Source organism: Pteropus vampyrus, unplaced genomic scaffold (genome assembly GCF_000151845.1).
Source record: "Pteropus vampyrus isolate Shadow unplaced genomic scaffold, Pvam_2.0 Scaffold45, whole genome shotgun sequence".
NCBI lineage: Eukaryota > Metazoa > Chordata > Mammalia > Chiroptera > Pteropodidae > Pteropus > Pteropus vampyrus.
The window spans coordinates 6,425,825-6,449,320 of record NW_011888826.1 but is presented as its reverse complement, the minus strand read 5'-3'; the positions used below and the strand labels follow the sequence as shown (position 1 = coordinate 6,449,320).

At 37.1% G+C, this 23,496-nt stretch overlaps 1 protein-coding gene across 1 annotated transcript in view; it reads left to right on the top strand.

Annotated features, from left to right (window-relative positions):
- CA8 (carbonic anhydrase 8) overlaps positions 1 to 20,751 on the top strand; it is an 82,911-nt gene extending 62,160 nt beyond the window's left edge. Inside the window, exons 6-7 of the mRNA XM_011359188.1 lie at positions 2,144 to 2,315; positions 20,327 to 20,751. Of these exons, the coding sequence (XP_011357490.1) occupies positions 2,144 to 2,278 (135 nt within the window). The 3' untranslated portion in view covers positions 2,279 to 2,315; positions 20,327 to 20,751. The remainder of the gene's footprint in view (positions 1 to 2,143; positions 2,316 to 20,326) is intronic.
- The last annotated feature ends 2,745 nt before the right edge of the window (positions 20,752 to 23,496 follow it).

Here is a 23,496-nt window from a genome sequence, read left to right as displayed (position 1 = left end):
CAAAGTTTATAGATCCTGGTTGCAGCTGTTACTATGTAATCACATGTGAAGTGAATACAAAGAGACATGACTTTCTATTTTCCAATCAATTGGTTTATTATTTCCTGTCTACTTTTTGCATATAAAATTGGAGTTAAATATTAATTCGAAATGCTAAAGGTTTGGCTTCAAAAGAAGTTGTGCTACTATCTTATCAGATACTTCCTATGTGCTTAGAACTATGTCGAATGATTTTCATGAATTTCCTTATTTACTTCTAACTTCTTCTTTGCAAATACTATTATTTCACCTTCGTTGTATACATGTGGAAACTGAGACTTAAAGAGGTGACGTAATTTGGTCGTTTGGGTTGTAGGTGGCAGAGCCAGGATGAGAACTGTTTTTTTGATGCAGAACTCACCGCCATCATTTTCATATTCTTCTTTTGAAAAAGCATAAGATCCTCTGATCAGGTTCCTTTCCACTCTGTACTTAGGGAAAAGTAAGTAAAAATACGTTCCACAAATAATTACAGGAGATTCTCATGCAGCCTTGGCTCTGGGAACTTTCCAGATGCAAGAAGCTATACGTGCTACCTGTGTTCCCACTCTAAGACCCTAATGAACTCTAGTGCGAAACCACATGTAGGTTAAATAGCTAATTGCTTATCTGCTTGGCACTTCTGTATAAACATAGCATGTAGGAATTAATTACTTAAAAAAACAGGACACTTGTAGTTGGATCAAACTTATTCTGTGTAGTAAGGAAATCAAAGAGTATTTGGATTTATGGGAAAATAAAATTATAAGTCAGATTTCTAATCTGAGTTCTAATCTAACAAGCCATTTAATTTTTCCCCAACTCCTTTTCCTAACATGCATATGAGTGGGTCGAATTTGAATCTTGTAAAGGGAACCTTTACTTAGAAAAATGCGCATGAAAAATTTTGCATATTATTCAGGGGTTTCTTGGGCCCCCTAAAATCTGTAGGGGTTTCTAGACTTTTATTAGAAAGAACCCTAAATTAGTTGATCTTCAATTTCTTTCACTTTATGAATGGCAGAGTTCTATCGCTGTGCTGTATGAAGGACCTGTGTAGATATAACCCTCTAATAGACAGATGGTGAACTTTTGGTGGATTGATGCTGATCAAATCATATTTGCTCAACATCCTGGGATATATGCAGGATATAGGCTCTGTTGATTGGACTGGAATTTCTGAAGAGGTGGCTGTGGACCTTGGGAAAAAGCAGGTGGACTGGAATTGTCAGGCCTAGTTTGGAAACTTTCTGGTCTCAGCTTCTCCTTTTGTGTAAGGAATGAAGAATGTCTTTGTCATGTGACTATATGGCATTTAAATGAAATAACAGACAATGAGTTCTATAGGTAAATCAACTAATAAATGGGGATGAGCCTGGAAAACCATCCTCCATATTTGCTTTTTTGCTTAAATACTTCTCAGAGGGTGGTGTCTGGCAGGCTACAGGTTCTTAGGAAGTACAGACCTAGCCAGTGACAGAAACTGCAGTGCAGCTGATGGGAAAGGTCCCTGGGGACTGTGGGAACCTGTTCACAGGTAATGAGAAACCACGGGACCTGGAGAGGCCACCTGAGAAAGAGAGATGAACTTGAAAATCGACATTGCTAAGGGAGGGAGCTGGGCTTCAACTTTTGGAAATTCTGAGGTATTCTTTAGACCTGTGTTCTCCACAGGTCTAGAAGAACAGCAGAGTCTTTTGACGAAGGAAACCTCCATCTAATCTAACATCTACTCTTTGTTAACATACAGCAAAAACAGAACTCAAAGATACACCTGGGAAGCCTATAGGGACATGCAATCGTTCACTCTTACTATCCTACAGGCCGGCAGAAAAGATTTTTGAGAAAAGCCTATCTCATTCTTGCATTAATAAGCCCAGCAGGTGTCTATGGCTGTTGGGTTGACCTTGATACCTCTACTTCCGTTGTCTTCATTTCTAGTGCAAGGGTTATGTCTAATGCCTTAGGTCTGGAAGAATTAAGCCCATTTTCTTCTTTTTGAAGTTTGGTTTTTTCTTTTTATAATTGTGATAATGTATGCATATTTTAAGTTATTTATGAAACTCCAATCTTTGTTAATATCTGGTAAATGATTAATCTATTTTTTTCCTGCTTTTATTTTCAGATCGAAGAATTTCGAAGGCTGAGGACACATGTTAAAGGGGCAGAACTTGTGGAAGGCTGTGATGGGATTTTAGGAGACAATTTTAGACCCACTCAGCCACTTAGTGACAGAGTCATCAGAGCTGCATTTCAGTAGCCAGAGAGAACAGGACAAGTCCGCCACCTTCATTTGGGTACGTGCAGATTAAGTAAGGAAATGGACACACAGTTATGTAAACCTGTCATGTCAGAGTTATTCTTATGATGATGCTGATGATTTAGCAATGAGCGCACTTTATTTTGAAATTTAAGATTATGGCATATTCTTAAGCCCCATTTATTACAGGTCAGGTGGCTTTCTAAAATTTCATGCAATGTTAAAAAAAATTCTGCAATCCTATTTTCTCATGAGAACAGCCTTTCCTTCCAAGTTTTGCTTTAATATCGTAAGGAAGGGGACACTGAGACGGAGAAGCAGTGAGATGCTCGCACCCCTGTAATACTTTCCTGTGTTGCACCCTTGAAACTGCAGCAGTCACCTCCTGATGACTGAGGAACATAAAGGAAGGGACTCAGGGGTCTGTGACCCTCAACGCTGACCCTCATTGTCTAATGCAGATTTGATTGCCTTGTTTATCGAGATAGGTGTAGGCAGATCTGGCACGAATAAAAATACTTGTCCTATGGAAGTGCTTTATCTGATAGATCAAGAAGCACTTATTAATGATCTGAATATAGTATATCTCTTTATGGATTGAAACATCATCTATACATTTTAATATGTTGAATTTATTTAATGTATGTATTCCTTACTCTTAAGGAGCTAACAAAATAAAACATTGCAAACATGGAAAAGATAAAATATACGTAAATGACTATACACTCACTGGATTACTTCTTTACCTTGCAAATCACCTGAGGGTGCATATATAGGCCGGTGTGCATGGCATTTCCACTGCTTCCGTAAGAGAGAAGTGTCCATTGGAATAACATTTTAGGTAAGCAGGACAGAGCTTTGACTGTTTATGGCCTGTTGGGAGCATGTGCTCAGATACAAGGTGAGTCATACAATGGACCGGGGAGTCACAGATGAAAAGCAGTCTCTGGCCTCAAGGAACTTACTCTCTCATGAGCTAGACAGTGAACACAGGAATTTTAAAAAGTGATCATTTTGTCCATGTGTTTCCCAATCCATTTTTCTTGTCTCTCTATTATTACTATACATCGTGTACCCAGAACTCCAGCCAAATTGTCTTCTTTCCTCTGTGATTGTGCTTTACTCACACAGTTCTCCCCATCCGACATTTGCCTGTTGAAATCCTAGCTGCTCTACAGGCCCAACTCAAATAGTTCTTTCGGCATGAATTTCCCTTTAAATCATACCTCTCATTTCACATTCTTTCTTCCATTTAGCGATTTGTGTATTATTTTTTCTGTTAGATTTCAAGCTTCATAAGGGTTGAAACATGTTTATTTTACTTTGAATCCATCATGACATGTAACAGTTTGTATCTTAAATGCGTTTAGGTAAATTAGAAGTTCCTTAGAACAGGGGTGCCCAGGACTGGTCTATGGCCTGTTAGGAGCTGAGCTGCACAGTAGGAGGCGAGTGGCAGGTGAGCCAGTGAGGCTTCATCTGTATTTGCATCCGCTCCCCAGCGCTAGCATCACCGCCTCAGCTCCCCCGCAGATCATCAGGCATTAGATTCTCATAGGAGCACCGGTCCTGGTGCCAAAAAGGTTGGGGACTGCTGCCTTAGAACTAATTATATATGTCCTATATCGGCCAGCCAGTTTCATTCATTCATTCATTCTCAGTTTCCTCATTAGCCAGTATGGTTCATTTCTTCTTTCTAATTTTGGAGATGATGAGGGCCAGGCAAAGTTGCCTTTGATAGGGATGAGAAGAAACTTTCAGTAATTTTTATATGGTAACAATGAAGAAAAGCCAAGAGTGCTTTAAGCTAAGCCTTAGATTAGATGAGCTAAAAAAAGTCGTAATCAGAAATCATTATTGAGCACCTACTATGTGATCAGTTCTGGGTATACAGAGGTGAGAAGACCAGATGTGTTTCTGCCCTCATGAAACAGAGTCTGAGGTGAGGAGCCTGACAGTGGAAAAACAATATGCAATGACAAATCATAATAAACTCCATGAATGAGAAGAACAAAGAAGTGTAGTGAAGATTTCCAGGAGAGGGAATGTCTTTACAAGGGTCCTGAGAGGCCACTCCCTGGAGAGGAGGTAGGAATTTGATGCGTTGAGATACCAGAAAGAAGATCCTGTGAGTCCAGGGGATAGAAATCAAAGGGGAGTGTCAGGCAAGGCCCTTGTCAGTTAAAGCATCTTTATTTTGTCGTCGATGCACTGAGAACTTATAAAGACTTTCACTCAGGGGAGTGGCCCGATTGCATGTATGTTTTCGACAGATCACGGGGGCTAGAAGATGAAAACATTAGATTGTCGTGGGCCTGGGCAGGAGTCGGGGGCTATCTCAGAGGTCTGCTGCGTAGCCGAGGTGAAAGACAGAGTGGCTCTGGTCCTGGAATTGCAGCAGTGGAGATGGGGAGGTGTGGGAGACAACCTCGGAAGTGCTGGCTAGTGATGAACTGGATAAGGGTGGAAGAAGATGGAAACCTCAGAGATCAATTCTGGGGTTTCGGACTTTGGAAACTATGGGGACAGAGTGCCATTGAGTGGCAGCAGGAAAGCTGGAGGAGGAATGGAAAGCCATTCGGGATGGAAAGATGAGAGAGCTGAGTTGGAGCACGCTGAATGAGAGACACCCATCAGTCACAAACAGTGGACCCGTCGTGAAGGTGGCTGGACTTTTGGAGTAGAGATCACTGGACATGGGAGTCGTTGGCATAGAGGTTTTCTATAGATGTATCCATATAAAATGCTCTGATACTACTTAAGGATTACCTCATTGAGGGTTCATAAAGTCTTATGTGAGTCTTTACAGGTGCGTTAACCAGAGCGCAGAGAAATTAGGTCACTTGCCCAAAGTCATACAGTCACTGTGCAGCAGAACTGGAAGGTGGACCCAGGCAGCCTGACTGGCAGAGCCTTTTTTCTTAAAAACTACATGACAGAGGTCAGAGCGTGTCCCCACACTGGTGGTCATGGTGGCATGACAATGGGGGATGCACGTGGCTGCTGGACAAAGAGACCATGAAAGGAGCAGTCGAGACGCCATGTGGTGGCAGCTCTTGATTGACTGAGTTGGGAGGGGAGTAGAGGCAGCAGCAACAGAGAGGACATGAGATAGAAGGAGACTTTAAAAAAATTTACATATAATTGACATTTAACATTGTGTACATTTAAGGTGAATAAAGGTGTCGATTTGATACATTTATATACTGCAATATGATTCCCACTGTAGCATTAGCTAACACTTCTATCAGGTCACAGATATGTCATTTCTTTTTTTGTCGTGAGAATGAGACTTTAAAAAAAAAATACTAGATCTTTTCTGTATACTTGGGAGAATGAGCCAGTAGATAGGAGGGGCCAAAGATGCTGCTTCTCAGAGGGGTGAGTCCTACTGTGAAGCCTCTGAAAAGTTGAAAGGGGATGAAATCCTCAGCAGGTTCAGAGACTGACTTATGTAAAGAGAATGGACACTTTATGTGCTGTAGTTGGAAGGGAGAAGTGTTGATTTCTAGACTTTGTGATCCCATGACCTGCTTTTATTATTTAAGGAAGAATGGGGTAGCAGCTGGGGGTGGGGGATTGGAGCAGAGTGAAGGATGGAAAGGCGGGCTTATAGGAGTGACCCAGTAAGAGTGGCAGAAAGTGAGGTGCGATGAGGTTTGGTGAACATGAATTTATGAATTTCTCCAGTCTAGGTTTTGTGCACTCTCTATAGTCTTGTGAGCATCAGTAGCCTTAAGGGACTGATGAAATGAGATTATTACCTTGAATTTTTAATCCATATCTGGTCCTCTCTAAATATCTAAATAACCATCACTATTTTTCTCTCTTACACACACACACACACACACACACACACACACACCCACCCACCCCTGAAGCAGAGAGTTTAATGTTAATGAAAAGATTATGTATATTTTGGATACTTTATATTCATTAAATTATAGGAAGATAATTTGTAATTTTTGGTCTTAAATCAGTTACAATTTAGGTATTTTAAAAAGGAGGATGGATTTGTGTCTTTATCTTGAAGTCTGAGATTACTTAAAGGGGGCCATTTTTCTAAAAAATTCCTAAGAATGGTACAGGAATTCTTTCAAAGGCAACTCCAATTCTGACTTCATCCTTTTATGAATACATTTTTGATCCTTTTATCTTGAAATATGTTATACAAATCTAGTTATAGTTCTACATAAAAATTATATTGGGAAATCAGACTTATGGATGTATGCTTTTTATTTGATATTTAATAATGCCCTAAGGCAGGTAATTCAAATTTTTATTAAAGTGAAATGATTTGACAGTCAGACTTTGAATTTAATGCATGAATGTTTCATTTAAGCTCTTGGAACTGAAAAGAAAAAAACTTTTTTTCCTGGTAGTTCTCTAAAAAATGTTTAAAATAATTTAGATTTATTTTAGCTATGTTTTACTAAAATAACTTTACTTTTTGGACTTAAAATGACATTTTTTTGCATGACATCTCTAGACATCTGGAGGGCTTTGATAACCAAGACTTATTATTCCCATGAATAATCTGTGACTTTTTATATTACTATTTAAGAAGTATGAACTCTGATTTTGTACTTGTATAGAGAATTAGCATATAACTCACCCAGGTGCGGTGCTTGTTCATACTTCTGTGAGCCAATTGATATTAAATGATCCTTTACCCACTGAATTTTTTACATGATGTAGAGAACCAAATCTTGATAACAACGAACAAAAAATAAGATCAAGCATTAGGTCCAGTTTACTTGTTGCTCTTGGTATCATAATATTGGTACTACTTTATCAATAAAATTACTATTTACCTATTTGTTTCATTAAGTGCTAGCCCATTTTTAAAAGGTTATTTCGACCGTTCAAAGACCTGCCTGCCTGTTTCCTCTGTGACTCGAGTATTGTTAAACTGCACACTTTTACTGTACTATAATTAATTATAATTATTTACTTTCTGTAAATAAAAGAAAGCAATGCCACAAAGTTCTTTAAATAGTTTTCATTCTTTCCCCTTAAAATGGGAAAATATAAGTATGCCTCAAATAGATTAGAACACCACCCCCCCCACCCCCCGGAAAAAAAACATAGAAGAAAGAAAAGGGCTCATTAAGCAACCATCTCTGAATGCTTCTTATGTAAAACTTGCTCTCGTTTTTCTTTCTGGGTTTTTGAAATCAACCTTGACTGTGTTAAACTCTTCCCCACGTATACTATTTCAATTAATAATGTTGTCTTCTTAGCTTTAATGAAGGTATAGCTAGCATCAACCCCATATCAGTTTTCTGTTACAACCTAAGAGTTATCAGGTAGAAAAGGATGAGGCATTATAGCACAGTAGAGGCTATGTGGGGAAAGGGAGAATGACCAAAGTAGGTAACAGCTATTATCCTCACAAGATAAATGGGAAGCTCAGCGCCATATTTTCAGTCCACAGGACCTGAACTCTCCTCACGCTAATAACATGATGCACAGCGTCAGGGTGAGAAATGAAAGCTTGATGGATATGGCCGTTTTCTATTTACCGTATCACAGATAATTTTTAAAAACGGAATGAATTTCCTAAAGAATTTCAAAATAATTTCAGGAAGAGGCCACAATACCAAGAGTACTATCCTATCTATAATGTTTTGATTATGTGATATATAAAAGTTGTTAATAACCCAAGAATGAAAAGTACTAAAGCTGTCTAGGCATTTCTTCAAGATTACTAAACAAGGAGAGTAATCCCTGCTTCCATATTTGTCCTTTTTTTCCCTTTTTATGTTTTAGAAATGTTAATTATTTATCGTAGATAAACATTCCTAAAAGATTTAGATTTTTTTCTCTCCTAAGAATTCAAACAAAATTGTGTTTGGGCAGAAGCAAAGAGAATGTTTCGCAGTCATGGGCCAAAATGTATGTTGAACATTAATTTATTCTGATACCTTAAATACAGTTGATTTCATGATTTTAAACCTAAAGGATATATTTTCCATAAGAAAGTCACTGAGACCAGGTTATCTCTTCTAAACTTGTTCCATTACGCCTTTCATCTCACGAATGACCATTTTGGGTAATTTCCTCAAGTTAATTTTTTAGCTTTATTTTTCCACTTTAAGTCTTATTAAGATAACCTCATGAGTTTTATATATATATATATATATGTTGGAGTCCTCGCGGCTCGGCCTGTGGGGCCGACTCTCTCGGTCAGTGACTCATGTGCCCCCGCAGCTTCTGTTACCACTAAGTGCACAAGACTCACTCGTGTACATTCCTAGACCAGCTCTCTATATTAAGTTCTAGAACAGAATGCGCGATTGTCTTGATGAGTTTTCTTTTGGATGTGTCAAAGGCATCTCAAACTCAATATGTACAAGACCATATTTTCGATCTTCCTTCACAGATCTGGATCTCTTCCAGTCTTCTTAGTAACTCAAGTCAGACTCGACACCTCTCTTCCTCACCTCAGCTCACGTTCCATTTATCCTCCAGTTCTTCAGATTTGCCTACTGGTGGCTCCTAAATCCATCTATGTGTCTCCATCTCCATCATCACAACCCATAAATTTAGCATCGTCTCTCACCTAGACTGTTTGTTGCAAGAGCATCCTCACTGCCAACTGAAGATTTATTAAAAAAAAAAAAAAAGACATGGATGACAGAGAGCACTCAAACGTGTGTGTCAGCTCTGAGAGATTGGTCGAGAGTGTCAAGGATTCCAAATCCACATCTGAGCACAGTACATAACTCATTGGCACCATCTGCCATGGGGACCGGTGGTGGTATCGTAGTTTGTCATTGCCATCCATATAGGTAGTAGTATTGGCATCTGATTTATTTTTATTTTATTTTTTTATTATTAAATTTATTGGAGTGACGTTGGGTAATAAAATTATATAGGTTTCAAGTGTACAATTCAACATCTGTATATTGCATTGTATGTTCGCCACCTGAAGTCGGATCTCTTTCTGTCACCATGTATTTGACCCTTTTGCCTTTTTCTGTGTCCCACCTCCCCTCTTCCCCTCTGTAACCACTAAACTGTTGTCTGTGTCTGTGGGTTGTCTTGCTTATTGCTTTTAGTTTTATACCCCACATATGAGTGAAATTATATGGTTCTCAACTTTTTCTGTCTGACTTATTTCACTTAGCATGATAATCTCAAGGTCCACCCTTGTTATCACAAATGGCAGTATATTTTCTGATGGCTGAGTAATATTCCATTGTATGTATGTACCACATCTTCTTTGTCCAGTCATCTATCAAGGGACATTTTGGTTGCTTCCATGTCTTGGCATCTGATTTAAATATCTCAGCTATTAAGGTGCAGAGCCTTTTGAAAATGGGCTTTGTAAATTTGGAATTTATCTACCTTAGATCTCCTGATATGTAGCTTGGTGTTAGCATTTACAAGGAAATACAGAAACAAATGTTGAAGTTCCCTGATTTACCTTCTTTTTAATATTTTCATTTTATTATGTAATAGTTATGGTCCTGATGATTATACATAACAAATTGCTTACAGATAGCAAAACCTAGGAAATCTGAAATCTCAGCATGGAAATGAAATGGCATGAGGGTGTGACAATGTGCAGGAACTCATCCAGACCTCTTTATTAGAGGTGGAAGCCATCTCTTGAAGACGGAAAGGGGAAGTTAGAGAAGAAACCATGAAAGAGCAAAGGTAGATACTGACATGACCCTCGCAAGGGTGAGAAACAATGTATTTTAAAATATTTTAAGTAAAAATATGCCATACAAAATTTTTGCTCATTTAACTGTATAGGTCTTAGATATGCTTCTATGTTAGTACAAATAGGTTTGGTTTGCTTAATTTTTTTGACTACTTCAGTTTTAATTAAACAAAATTAATTAAAACTGGTTTTGTTGACATACGAAGCTACAATAATCTAGACAGTGCCCAATATTTTGGACAAAATCTGAAATGTTTGTTAGATAATACGGAGGTTCCCCTAATCAAGAAATTTGCTACTAAGTAACACAATCTCAAAAAAATGAGTGAATTGTTAAAAAAAAAATAAAACCACATTGCTTTTGGATGGGTCTGTTTTCCATTACAGTGCTTCTTTAAACCTCTTCAAAATTTCTGAATTCTTATTGTACTTTTAGTGGTTAGAAACTCGTAAAGGCCTTTAGGCCTTGTCTGCAGAAAATATTTTCAGGGACAGCACAGAAGCACGGAATTCAATTGGATCTCAGAAAATTATTTAATCTAGTCTTCTGCCTGAAGAGGTCTTCAACTAAATTAGCCCAGATGGTTGCTCCCCAGAACTAGAAACAAACAAGCGAACAAATCCTTGTTGTCTGAGAATGTCTACTTCAGAGTTCTTTTTTATTTTATTCCTGTCTAATGCAAAAAGGAAAAAAAAAACCTGATGAAATACTGTCTGTAAAGTATTAACTAAATTGGAATGCCATTTGGATAGTAATATTTTTATGGTTTGCTGTAAATAAATATTTTTGATTAATGTGACTGGTTATATTCCAAGTATTCCAAGATTTATGTTTTTATTCTTATGTTTTTGCAGCCTGTGAGAAGTCCTATAACCTTTATGCTGCAGAGAAAATTGTAATTTTTCACAGATATGAATGTTCATTCTGATCTAATATGGAGACAACCAACAGTTCTCTAATATCTTTTCCTTAAAGAATGATTATATTTAGTGGGTCTCAGCAATAAAATCACTATAATGAGGAATAAAAGATTGTAAATAAGAATAACAATGTTGTTAATCATACAAGTTAGCCGTTTATGGCACATTCCTATATCTGAAATATTTCCATAGGAAATAATGCTAAAATCCACATTTACTTATAATTAGACATAATACAAACCTTCTCTCATTATAGTAGTTGCTCAAATCCCAATTCAACTTAATTTCATTGACTTTGATTTTCTGGACTAAAAGCATTAAACTTGAGCTAGTGAAAAATGTATAATATGTGCATTCAATTAAGAAGTAATTAGATACTCAATCACCCTTACAACACACCAGGGATTAGGGAAGAAGGAAGAAAAATGTGACTCACCGTAGTGTATAAAACAGTTTTGTTAATTAGCTTAGTGCTAAATGAGATTGAGAAAGTGTCAAAGTATCATAACATAGGTTTACTGCTGAATAACTTTAAAAGCTAAGTTTAATGTTTTATGATACTTGGATGCAGAGTAATGTAAAAATGACCAAGCTATATGATTTATCCCAGAGTTTCGATTAAAGTTTATGCATTCATTCTGAGTTACACATATTAGTGAATGATGGGAAGGTAAAAAGCAAATGCTTTTTTTACATTTCAGACATTCTGCTGAATTTTATCTAATTTAATCCTCACAACAATTCTGTAAGGCATGTATTTTTATTTTCATTTTAAAGATAAAAAAACTGAGGCTAAGAGGGGTTGAGTAACTTGCTCCAGGTCACGGCCAATAAAGTGCAAAGCAATGATTCAGACCTAGGGAAGTCTAATGGCAAACCCTGAGCTCTTTTCACTATGCCACATTTCAAATGACAAAGGGCAGAAAATTTTGAAGTCCTTGTATACTTTGCCTCCTTACCTCCTTTAGGTAAGTTACTGGGAATGAGATTTCTGGGGGAAAGGACGTGCATGTTTTTATTTTTGGTAACATATTGCTAAAATACCCTCTATAAAGGGTTATGCTAATTTATGCTTCCACCATTAATTAAATATTTTAGAGAAGGCGTTTTTGCCATTTTTAAATCTATTTCTGTGTATGCTTTTCATCTCTCTCTCTTTTTTACTCTTCACTTTTTTGAAATGTGTTTATCTCCGTTTACCTGTTGGAATTGCCGTGGCAAGAATCACCTTTGATTTCTTTCTCTTTTTCTCTTCGTTCCCATGTCTCCAAATATAATACATGTACATGGCAGAAAATTCAAACAATACAGAACAAAAGGAAGAGAAAGCGCATGTCTCTCAAACCCTCCTCTCAGTGACAGCTGTCACCGGCACTGGGGTGTTCTGGCGAACAGGGACACCCTGTGGCACAGTGGGGGATGGCTCAGGTTGCACTCTGACTCCACCACTAATTAGTCGTGTGACCTTGAAAAAGTTACTGATATCTCTAAGTCTCTTCATAACTAAAAAGGCCATAATAGTGTGTGCCTTTTAGGGCGGTTATGAAGCTATGATGAGCTAATGTAATCAAAGTGTTTAATAACATATTTTTGGTCCACAGTGTAAGTATTCAATAAATGTAACCTTTTACATTATTTTGTCATTTCGATCTCTCTTTATGCATATATCTCATATGGATAACTAGACATATAATATTCCTTATGGGACTCTATTATTCAGGCTATTTTTCTATCTGCTTGATAATATATCTTTTCATGTCATTGGATATATGGCATACTTTTAAATGATTGTATATAAATTCCTTTAAGTATGTACCAAAATTTATTGAGCTATTCCTTTATCATTGTACATTTAGGTCATCTCCGATATTTTGCTATAATCAACACTACAGTGGTGAACTTATGCATTTATTTCAATGCAAATTGCTCTCTCCAAGAGTTACGTCAGTTTATGCTTCCACTAACGATATACCCAACTGCACATTTATTTCTATTTACCTTTACCAACACTGAGTATTTTCAGTTTTTTATCCTTTGCAGTCTGATTAAACATGACTCTGTTCTGTTATATTGTTTCCTGCGAATACATGGTTTTATTCCTGAATTCCCTGTTCTCTTCCATTGATCTGTCTGTTCATCAGCATTGATCACAATGTTGGTGACGAGAGTGTATCTTTCAGTATTTGGTAGGACAAGATCTCTTACTAATCTCTGGCAGAATTTTCCTAGCTGTTTTCATATGTTTAATTCTCCCAGATAAACTCTAGGATCATTTTATCAGAAAGAGTGAAGTAAAAAATAAAAGAAAGAGATCAGAGAAAGAGAGTGAGGGGGGAAGAAAAAGAAAGGAAAAGTAATCTTGCTAGAATTTTTCATTTGGATTGTATTGAATGTATCGAGTAATTTGAGGAGAATTGATATCTTTACAATACTGAACCTTTCTGTCAAGGAACAATGCATAGATCAGTGCATAGATCTATGCTTCTTAAAGGGTTTTTTTTTTTATGTTCTTTCTGTGTTGTATAGTTCTCTCTTCTCATTAAATTTACTCCAGGCTCTGGAGCTGGACTGGGGTGTGGCTTGATGGGGAACATGGCACTTCCACTTGCTGCTCCACAGCTTGGGCAAATTATTGATATTCTTTCAGCCTCAGTTTCCTCCTGTGGGAAATGGAGATAATAACTAAGAGTCGTACCCCTTAGAGATGTCGTGAGGAGTAAACGGAACATTGTAAAATGCACAGTGCGGTACTTAGCAGAGGGCTAGCACTCCATAAATGTGAGCAATTGCTGATATTGTTATTTATCGATTTCGATTGGTGTCATTTTCCATTATATATTTATATTGATTAATATTATTTCATTGAAAAAAAAGAGTTCCATAAGTCTGTCCTGGCTTTCTTACTAATCTTTCGTATAGTTTCCAGTAATATTTTAGCCGATTGTTTTGAGTTTTCTAAATAGGCCATGATCACATATGTAAATAATGATAATTTTATCTTCTCTTTTCTAATTTTAATATTTATTATTTTATCGTATCATCTAGTACTTTCAGAATAATGTTAAATAATTAACAGTGATGTCTGGTACCCCTTTCTTATTTCTGATATGCTTGGATTTTTACTTCTAAATCCAGTGACATTTTCCTCGTGCTCTCTCCTTTGAATCTTCAAGAGCATTCGACACCCTTGACTTCTTTCTTTCTGTCTTTATTTTCCTCCCTCATGAGCTCATACTGTTTCCAGTGGGTATGTTGAAAATGAAGGTAGTTATATGCCCTTGCTTGTCATGGAGGGACATTTATTTTTAACCTTCTGTTTTGTGTATGTTAGTGTTCAAGGGGCTGTGTGAAAATATAAGCATAGTCCGACAGAGACTCGCCCCTGAAGGAGCTTACAGCCTAGTGCACACAACTAACTCTGAGCCAAAGCAGCACATGGCAGCCTCCCTGACAGAGAGGGCTCTGCCTGCGTACGGGAGAAAGAGACCATTCTGAGAGGGAGTGTCCTCATGTCGAGCATACTGCTATTTCTTAAAAGAGTCTTATTTTGGAGATTTTACATTGAGTTTTTGTGCTTAATGAAGGACACTTTAGTAGGTCATCAGTGAGCTAAACCAGACTTGCTGGAACTTAGGTCAGCCCTGTGACCTGCAGCAGCCTCTGAGACTTAGGACGTGTGCACACATGTGCTTTTTAAATTTTTGATAGCTTTTCAGGAAATTCTCCAATAGTGATTTGATTTGCACTCATTCCCTAGGGTCTCTTCATAGAAGATAATTTAAGGTTCAGAAATAGTCACATGAAAGACGGCATCTGTTATAATTATATTGAAATAGCTGATAATTTAGAAGACTTCTTAGGATATGGCCATACTTCAAGGTCTCATTACAAACAATGATCATTGTATGATAGAACATTTCCTTTTATAGTTAAGCTTTCTTATTATTTATGTGTAGATAAATGAGTATATGGAGGAAGTCTCAAAGGGGAGAAACTCAGTCTGATTACCTTTGTATATTCAAAGTGTCATTTCTTTCGACTCTTTCACCAAAATATTTATATTCTGATTACTAAGTAATATTGTAGAAACTTTAGAAAATACACAAATATGTAAAAAGGAACTTTTTAAAATCAAATAATGATAATCTGTTAAACATAAGCAATCAATTTTGTTTCCACCACAAATTGCAGTAAAATAACAGGAAAGAGATTTTTTTTTTTAAGTGCACAAAGCTACAAGGATAGAGAAAACAAAAGAGGAGACAACAGCAACCGTATATTGGAAGCTGGAAGCAGATGGTTGTGTGGTAATGGATTTCGCAGATGTGAACAACGAGCCTGTTTACGTGACAGAATCAAAGTCCCAGGAATTGGTGGCAACAGATATCTCTAGAAGTTAGAGAGAAATGAGGCTAAATCATCTGTTTAGGTTAAAAGCTGTTTTAGAAGCAGTTACATCCCCAAATCCTTTCCTAGTCTTTTGTAGAGGCCTGGGGATACCCTTCAGACATGATAAAGAGAGTCTTTCTATTAGGGACACAGGCACAACTGAGGATCAGGATACATCACTGAAAAGAGGATGATTAAATAATAACCTCATGCCTTGTGTTCCCCTCCTCTCCTACTTGGCCTCCAATATATTGACAGAAAGGCCCCTACTTAGACAGGTGGCTGGAAGGATCTTTCTGGAGAATCTGACACCTAGTGACTTCTCTACTGAAATAGCCCAGCTGGCTTATACTGTGGTGAGGATACAACAGATAAGCACCCCTAGTGTGTGTGGAGCTTTCACTCCAGTTTTCTTGTAGTGGTTGTTCCCTTTCTCAGGTATGAGCTATTAAGGATATTTGAAGAAAATCTATAACATGTAAGAGTCCAAAACAAACAGAAGAATGCAAAGTATAAGAAAGAAGTACTTAGGAAGGAAAAAACTTCAAAAAAGTAATCATTCACATCTTCAGAGAGGTTAGGAAAGAAATCGCACCCATGACATAGGATGCTATTAAGAAAAGGAATCTGAAAAAAAAGAGCCTTTGGAAATTCAAAACACGAAAGCGGAAGTGAAGAATTTTATAGCAGAATCAGAAGTCAGAATTGAAGAAATTTGTCAGAAAGTAGAGCAAAACCAAGAGAGAATAAAATAAGAAAATTAGAGGACCAGTTTAGGAGCTTCATTATCCAAATAGAAAAGTAGAGAGGACAGAGGACATGGAGGAGAGGAACCAGCGACAAAACCATTCAAAACATTTTCTCAGAACTCATGGACGTAATTTATAAATCGTAAGGACTCACTAAATTTCCAGCACGGTAAATCAACGTACACTTACAGTAAGACACTATTATTGTGAAATTTCTTAACACTGAGGGAAAATTATGGGGAGAATAAAACAAAGAGTTTTGAATTTGAGTATGAGACTTCTCAACAGCAACACTGGAAGCTAAAGGTCTGTGAAGCATGACCTTCAGAATTCGGAGGGAAAATTACAACCCACCCATCATTCCTTACCTAGTCAAACTTTGAATAATTTGAAATGACTTTTCAAAGTCATTTCAGACATAAAAGTCATTGGAAATTTACTTCCCAGGAAACTGCTGGAAGATATGCTTCACCAAAATGGAGTAAGCCAAGAAAACAGATGTGGGATTCAGGAAACAGGAGATCTGACAAAGGACAAAGGCAAAGAAGATTGCCAGAAGGATGGTGAAGTAGGAGTGCAGCACACAGGGTGTCAGTCCAGATGCGAGCAGAAGAGAAGGCTCTAGAAGAGTTTTGTTTAGGAAGATGAAATTATAGACTGCATGATATGTCTTAAATTCTTGAGAGGAAAGTCAGGCAATTGGTAGTTTTGACTTGAGTGCATAGAAAACTAAGGTGGGAAAAACCCAAGGTAATTCACTCCAGAGAAAACAAAAAGACGTTTGTTAAATTGCAATATTAATGCATGTAGTTCAGCTCTGAATAATATTTACATCATCACAATAATTGAAGCTGAATATTGATCCAACCAAAATTACTGTGTAACCATTTTGGGAAAATGGGGTGAAGGGAAGGCTCTGTGTGTGTGTGTAGGGGCTGACAGGAGGAAAGAGGGTCACATCTTCATTCTCTATGGGAAAAGTGACAGAAATTACTAAAACAGAAAATTAAAAGGAGCAAAACAATCACACTACTTAGCTCTATGATGTTAATACAATAATCGGCTGAAAGACTTGAAGAGGAAGAAATTGGTGTCATATGGGACAGTGGACTGATAGTTTTTGTAACTAACCTTTTAGAACTATTTAACCCTTTGAAGTATGTGCATATTTAATTTTGATGCAAATAAAGTCTGCAAATAGGAGCAACTGCTACTGTCATTTTGTTACACTTTTTAATGTATGTGTAAACACACACACGCGCGCGCACACACACACACACACACACACACACACACACACACTTTCTTGGAGTGTTTGCTTTGGGCCAGATATTGTGCTGGACCTGGGGAGCACAGCGCAGATGAGATCGAGTGTGATTCCATCCCTTGAAAGCTTTCTCTGAAATGCTGAAAGGTCAATTTCAGACATTCGCTATGGAAAATATTAGGCCATACAGTACTGTAGGTCAGTTTTCAGCAGTGAGTGAAATTGTCCCTAGTGGTTCAGTTATATGTCTGGGAGGCACTGTTGTCATATCTGTTGTCATATTACATTCTCACACAAAACCTCTGAAATAGGTACTGTTAAGCCTTCTGAGGCTTAGAAGGGACACGTAGATTGCCTAAATTCTTACAGCAAGTTGATGACAGAGCTGGGATGTGAACTTGAGTCTCCCTGATTCCGAATTCGTACCCCATATTGGGATCAATTGAAATATTTCCCAGGTAATCTGGTATCTGCCGTGAACAAGATCAAGTGTTCATCTTTTGAGGGAGCTAAAATAAAGATCATACTCGGAGTGCGTTGGCATTGGGAGGTGATATTTTCTTTGGAAAAAAAAATTGACAAAAGCTCAATAAGCATAGGATATTATTTTTAGTTTCTTCTGTGAGAGATTTTAGCAGAATGAGTACCTAAATATACCAGCAGAGTCCACACTCAGGTAAATTAGAATTCATTTGGCATTTATTGAAAAACCTTTAAGTCAGACCCTTAGAACTTTAAAAACGAAAGTGAGAGCAATGAGCACGTGCCTCTGTTGCCACGTGGATATATATTCATTGTTGAAATCCTTTGGGTTAAGATTTGACCTTGTGTGATTAGAGTGATTGCATATTTTCTTACCTATATTTGGTTTAATTGATGTTTTGGACCATGGTAGCTTAATTTTTAGCATAATTGGATATATTCTTAAATTTTATCACTTTCATAAACTTGGAATATTTGCCTCTAGGCTAGATTTTCCTGAATATATTTGTTCTGCAGAGCTCTGGGCCATCGCGGTGTTTGTTAAGTCAAGGGTGACTGTCCACATAAATTTGGAGGCTCCTGGATATAATAGTCTTGTTTTGGAGATTTACAATGCATATTAGCATATTAGAGACTCTGAGGTGGTTTTGTATGAAAGAACCATATTTTATTATATTTAACCAGAGTTTTCACAGATTTTTTGAATATGGATTTGTTTTTCTAATTGACTTCTAGAGTTATATGGAACACATTTTAGGAATCAGAGGACTCTAGGTTATATTTCTTTTGCAGAAAATTCATACTTCATGACCTTTAGGCTCCTTTGAGCTCTGAAATGCAGTGGCTTTACAATTTTGATCATCAGTCAGTTTCACATCAGTCACTTTGATTTAAAATTTCTTGGGTTGTGTTTAGGTAAGAATATGCAGAATGACCTTCTGAATGAGAAGGCACAGGCCACCCACACGGGGTCTACGGGTCCTGCCCATGGCATCTGAGCTCCCACTTTGGGGAATTGAAGGCACAGTTTCAGTACCTTTACACAGTGGAAACACGGTGTCCTGTGGGTAATTGCTTACTGATCCCAGGATGGGGGCACAGTGAGCCTTGGGAAAGGTAGTTTTCCGTCCCAGGTCCTGAGTGAGTGGGAGTATAGAGCAGGATAATAAACACCTATTACTTATAAGGTGGCTGGGGCAGCGGTCCCTAAATTTTCATGGGCTCAACTCTGAGTGGTCATTTTAAAAGGTGCCCTGGGAAAGCAAGGCCGAAACTGGTGGTGGGAATCCTCAGCTTGAGTCCTTACCTAAGCGTCCTGCCTCCCGTGTGAGATGGATTTTCATACTGCAAAAATCCTAGACAGCAACTCGGAATGGCTGGGTTCTCATCGCATGGGTTAAAATTGTCAAATATATACATTAAAAATATTTTACCTTTGAAATTATAGCTTTGAGGCATAATCTAAAGGATTTGGTCATGACTCACTACCTTATTTGAAATGTAGTTTGGAAATATATATCCCGGTATTATAAATATTTTCTAATAAATTGTTCCAGAGCTTATATATATTTATATGTACATATGCATACATGTGAAGACATGTTTATATATATATACACACACACACACACACACACAGGCACATCCACACACATAACATATATGGACAATTTTAAAGTATACTCCATTGTATCATAATTATTAAGGAAGGAAGTCATTTGGTTTGTTTCCAGTTTTTGTTTCCAGTGAATATCCTTGCACATGAAATCCTTGTCTGGTTGGTTGGTTATATCTCTATGATAAACTCCTGGCAGTGTAATTCCAGGTCAAAAAGTATATGCATTCTAAATTTTAATGGATGTTTATTGTCCAAAAGATTGCACTAGTTTACATTTAGTAACTGTATGTGTAAGTTTCACCACTCCCAACTCGCAACAGAAGTGGGATGTTATTAAACTAAAAGCTGATGTCATTTTCCTAAGTGGAAAATTCATGATCTCAAAAAGTACTCTCAACTCGCAACAGAAGTGGGATGTTATTAAACTAAAAGCTGATGTCATTTTCCTAAGTGGAAAATTCATGATCTCAAAAAGTACTATTGTTTCATACATTATCCTCTATTTATTATTTATTCACTTATTTAATAGAATTGTGAAGTTATTTGGGGACTAAGAGGAAGTGATCTTTGTGCTCAAGCAGTTACCACTTGAGATTATGACACATGAAATTAACAACAATAACTGAAAGCTTAATTTTATTATTAAACACGATATGTAAATTTTTGTTTAGAAACAGTTCAAACATTAATGTATTTATTTTATTTGAAAATATTTGTTTCTATGCAATTTTTCATTAATAGATGCTGTCGTAGCCATAAAATTATGGCAGACTTTGTGGAAAATTTGCAGAGATGACAAACTTGAGCATGAAGAGATTTTTGAAATTTCCACATTTTCTTATGCAGTTTTTAGTTTTCACTGTCGTTTGTTCGACTGTAAAAAGACTTTTCAGTCTGCTGTGGAAGAATGTCAGTAATATAATTGACTCATTCTTTTTGCATAAAGGAGGAAGACAGTGGTCCTATAGTGCCCTTGGATGAGAATCGGAAACTTTTGAACTGCAGCTTCGTTTTATGCTCAAAGCCTGCATTGTTTGTCTTCATCTAATCCAGCTTTGATGGACATCTGTGGTAGTTCCCTGTACACATGCTCGAATGAAATATTATAAATGGCTGTACATTCAAAAGAAACCCCATATTATATAGCCACATCACTGCTGCTGGGATTCATATTTTTGCACATACTGTTTATTGTTTATGTGTAGAAGAAATGAAACTAGTTTTGGAGTTATTATGAATATATATCGTGTGTTAATATTGAGGCAGAAAAATGCATTAACAGTCCTTCATTTCCTGTCTCCAACAGAAAATTCACTCCTTCGGAGAATAATGTAAGTCTTGATAATAAAATAAGAGTTTTGATCAAGAACAACGTGCGGCTTCAAAGTGGAACATAAAGGATTAGTAAAAATCATATCTCATGTTATTTTTCAGCCCTCATACCACAATTGGTTTGTTATTATGGAAAATAATTTGGGAGTTAATGCAAGAACCTAATACTCCCTTTATATATTGCTTTCTTAGTAAAAGGATTTATTTGAATATATGAATCTAATTATATTTATTTGCTATATTAAAAGCTGTGGTTTCTAGGAATTTGAGAAACATATAGGAAATAAATAGGACAAAAAGAAAGCATTTTTTTTCCATAGTAGAAACATGAATTTAATAGTATCCTATAATAATTTAGTGTTGTACATTTTTCGACTTTAGAATATTTTATTCTATGAATTTCACATCTTCGATATATTGAGATGTTTCTTTCCAAGATGACCAACATTATCTTTATCTTAATTATTTTTAAGTGCTACTGACAAAGCATATGCTTAGATACAGTTAGATGTGACACAATGAGATAAATTATGTAAAACAGTAGAGTGCCTGGCACAAAGCAAGTACTTAATAAATGTTTGTTGTTATAATTATTGTTGTCAAACTAATAACTTCAATAACATAGTCCCGTTTTGGGGGTATTCTGTGATGCAAAATATCTAAGTTAGAAATAGAAATAATACATGTGGAATAAGCATGTGATGAGAGATTTTAAGTGTGTTGAGTAGAGGTTGTAATAGTGAGGGCATTAAATTCAAATAAAAATCACACCAAGTATCTGAAAACGGAAGTGTAGAAGGATCGTGGTGGAACTTTGAGCCGAGAGAGAGAGGACTAGAGCTGCCACAGAGTGAGGAGAAGCAGAGGCTCTGGAAAGGTCAGGGTCTGTGGTAGCCGTGGACCACGTTAGGGCAGAGTCAGGTGGAGCCTCTGAATCCAGGCCAATCCAGCCTGGATTCTTTCTTTTTGTGGTTTCTCATACATATACAGAAATGAAGAAATGGCAAAACGCAGTTACAAAAACTGTGGCATATTTAAACATTTATATCTTACTGACTAAAACTGATACCACATGCTTGCCAAACATTGGCTGCATGTGTAGCCTCGTTGATACTTCACATCAAAAGGCAAACCCTGAAGCCTTTCGGGAATGAGAGGCTGAATGGCGCTGCTGGCCTCTTTTGGTTGACCCTGTGTTCAGGCCCTGAGACAAAATGGTACACAAGACACCCAGCCTCTCTGCCCCTGATGCATTTGGGACAGAACAGCCAGGGGCTGTTCTTGGACCTGACTTCTGATGCTTATTGTAGTCTCCACCCATCTATTTCTTAAAATTCCAAAATAAACATAACTACGAAAACAAATTCAAATGATTTTCAAGGTAGTACCTAGTTTCCCATATTTCCCTTGCCAATATATATTTTAATTGAAGCAGTCAAATTTATTTGCTGTACATTTTCTGAGTCAAAAAATAGAAATGAACTACTTGGTTCAGTGTGTGGTATCTGTTGTGAGCTTGTGTGGAAGCTTAATATCCTCTAGTAAGGAAAACCCCTTCATTTAACAATTAGGTACCTCAGACCAGACTGTGAATGCTGCTCATATGATGCTTTCGGAGGAATGAATTTGAAGGGGTAATTTGTTAATCAACAAAAATACAAAGAACTGATCTCAAATTTGTTCTGTTTTGATGGCATGGGAAAATAAAGTACAAGGCATATAGTGGACACTGAAATGGGAGTGGAGCCTCCCAAAGCAGAAGTGTGTGTGCGGCAGGGGAGTTAACTAGGGATAAATGACAAATTTCAAAGATCTTGACATTTAATTTAGCGTGGATTTTGTTTGCCTAACAGAGGGGGAAAAAGCATCTAAAAGCATCTCTGATTCATGGTAATTAATGTACTGATCCTAAGTAATATTGTTCTTAGAAAGTTGTCAGTTAAGATAATTTGAGTTCTCTTTTTTTATTGGTCAGTCTAGCTAAAGGCCAGCCAATATTATTGTTCCCTTCAGAGAATCAACATTTAATTTCGTTGGTTTTCTCTACAGTGTTTCTATTCTCTATTTTATTATGTTTTACTCTGATCTTTATTATTTCCTTCCTTCTTCTTGCTTTGGATTTAATTTGTCCAGTATCTTAAGGTGAAAGATTAAGGTGTTGATTTGAGATCTTTTTTAATAAAGTCATTTATAGTTATAAAATTTCCTCTAAGCATTGCTTTAGCTGCATTCTGTAAATTAATGTTTTTATTCATCGCAGAGTGTTTTCTAACTTGCTTTGCAACTTCATTACCTCATGGTTATTTAGGTATGTGTTGCTTAATTTCTACATATTCATGAATTCCCAAATTTCTGTGATTGACTTATATTTCCCTCCGTGTGGTCAGAAAACATTGCATGATTCCAATCCTTTTAAATCTGTAGAGGCTCGTTTTATGGTCTAAGACATGGTTTATCCTGGAGAATGTTCTATGTGCACTTAGTAGAACCTCTGCTCTCTGAGTAGGGGTTGGGGGGAAGTGACCCACAAACTCTTGGTTATAGTCCCTAAGGATTTAGCCTCTGCTGCCTTTTCAGTATCCATTGATGGGGAGCTGAAAGAAGAGGGTGCCCCATCTTGGCCGACCCCACCTAGAGTGGAGATTTCACCGTGCCAAGCTGAGAAAGGGGAAGGGAAGGGGTGGGTTTCTGGCTCAACTTCCGAATACTCTCATTGTTCTTACTGAGATTTAGGAGATTTTCTTGAATAAATGCTTTTGCATTTGCTATATGTCTTTAGAATTT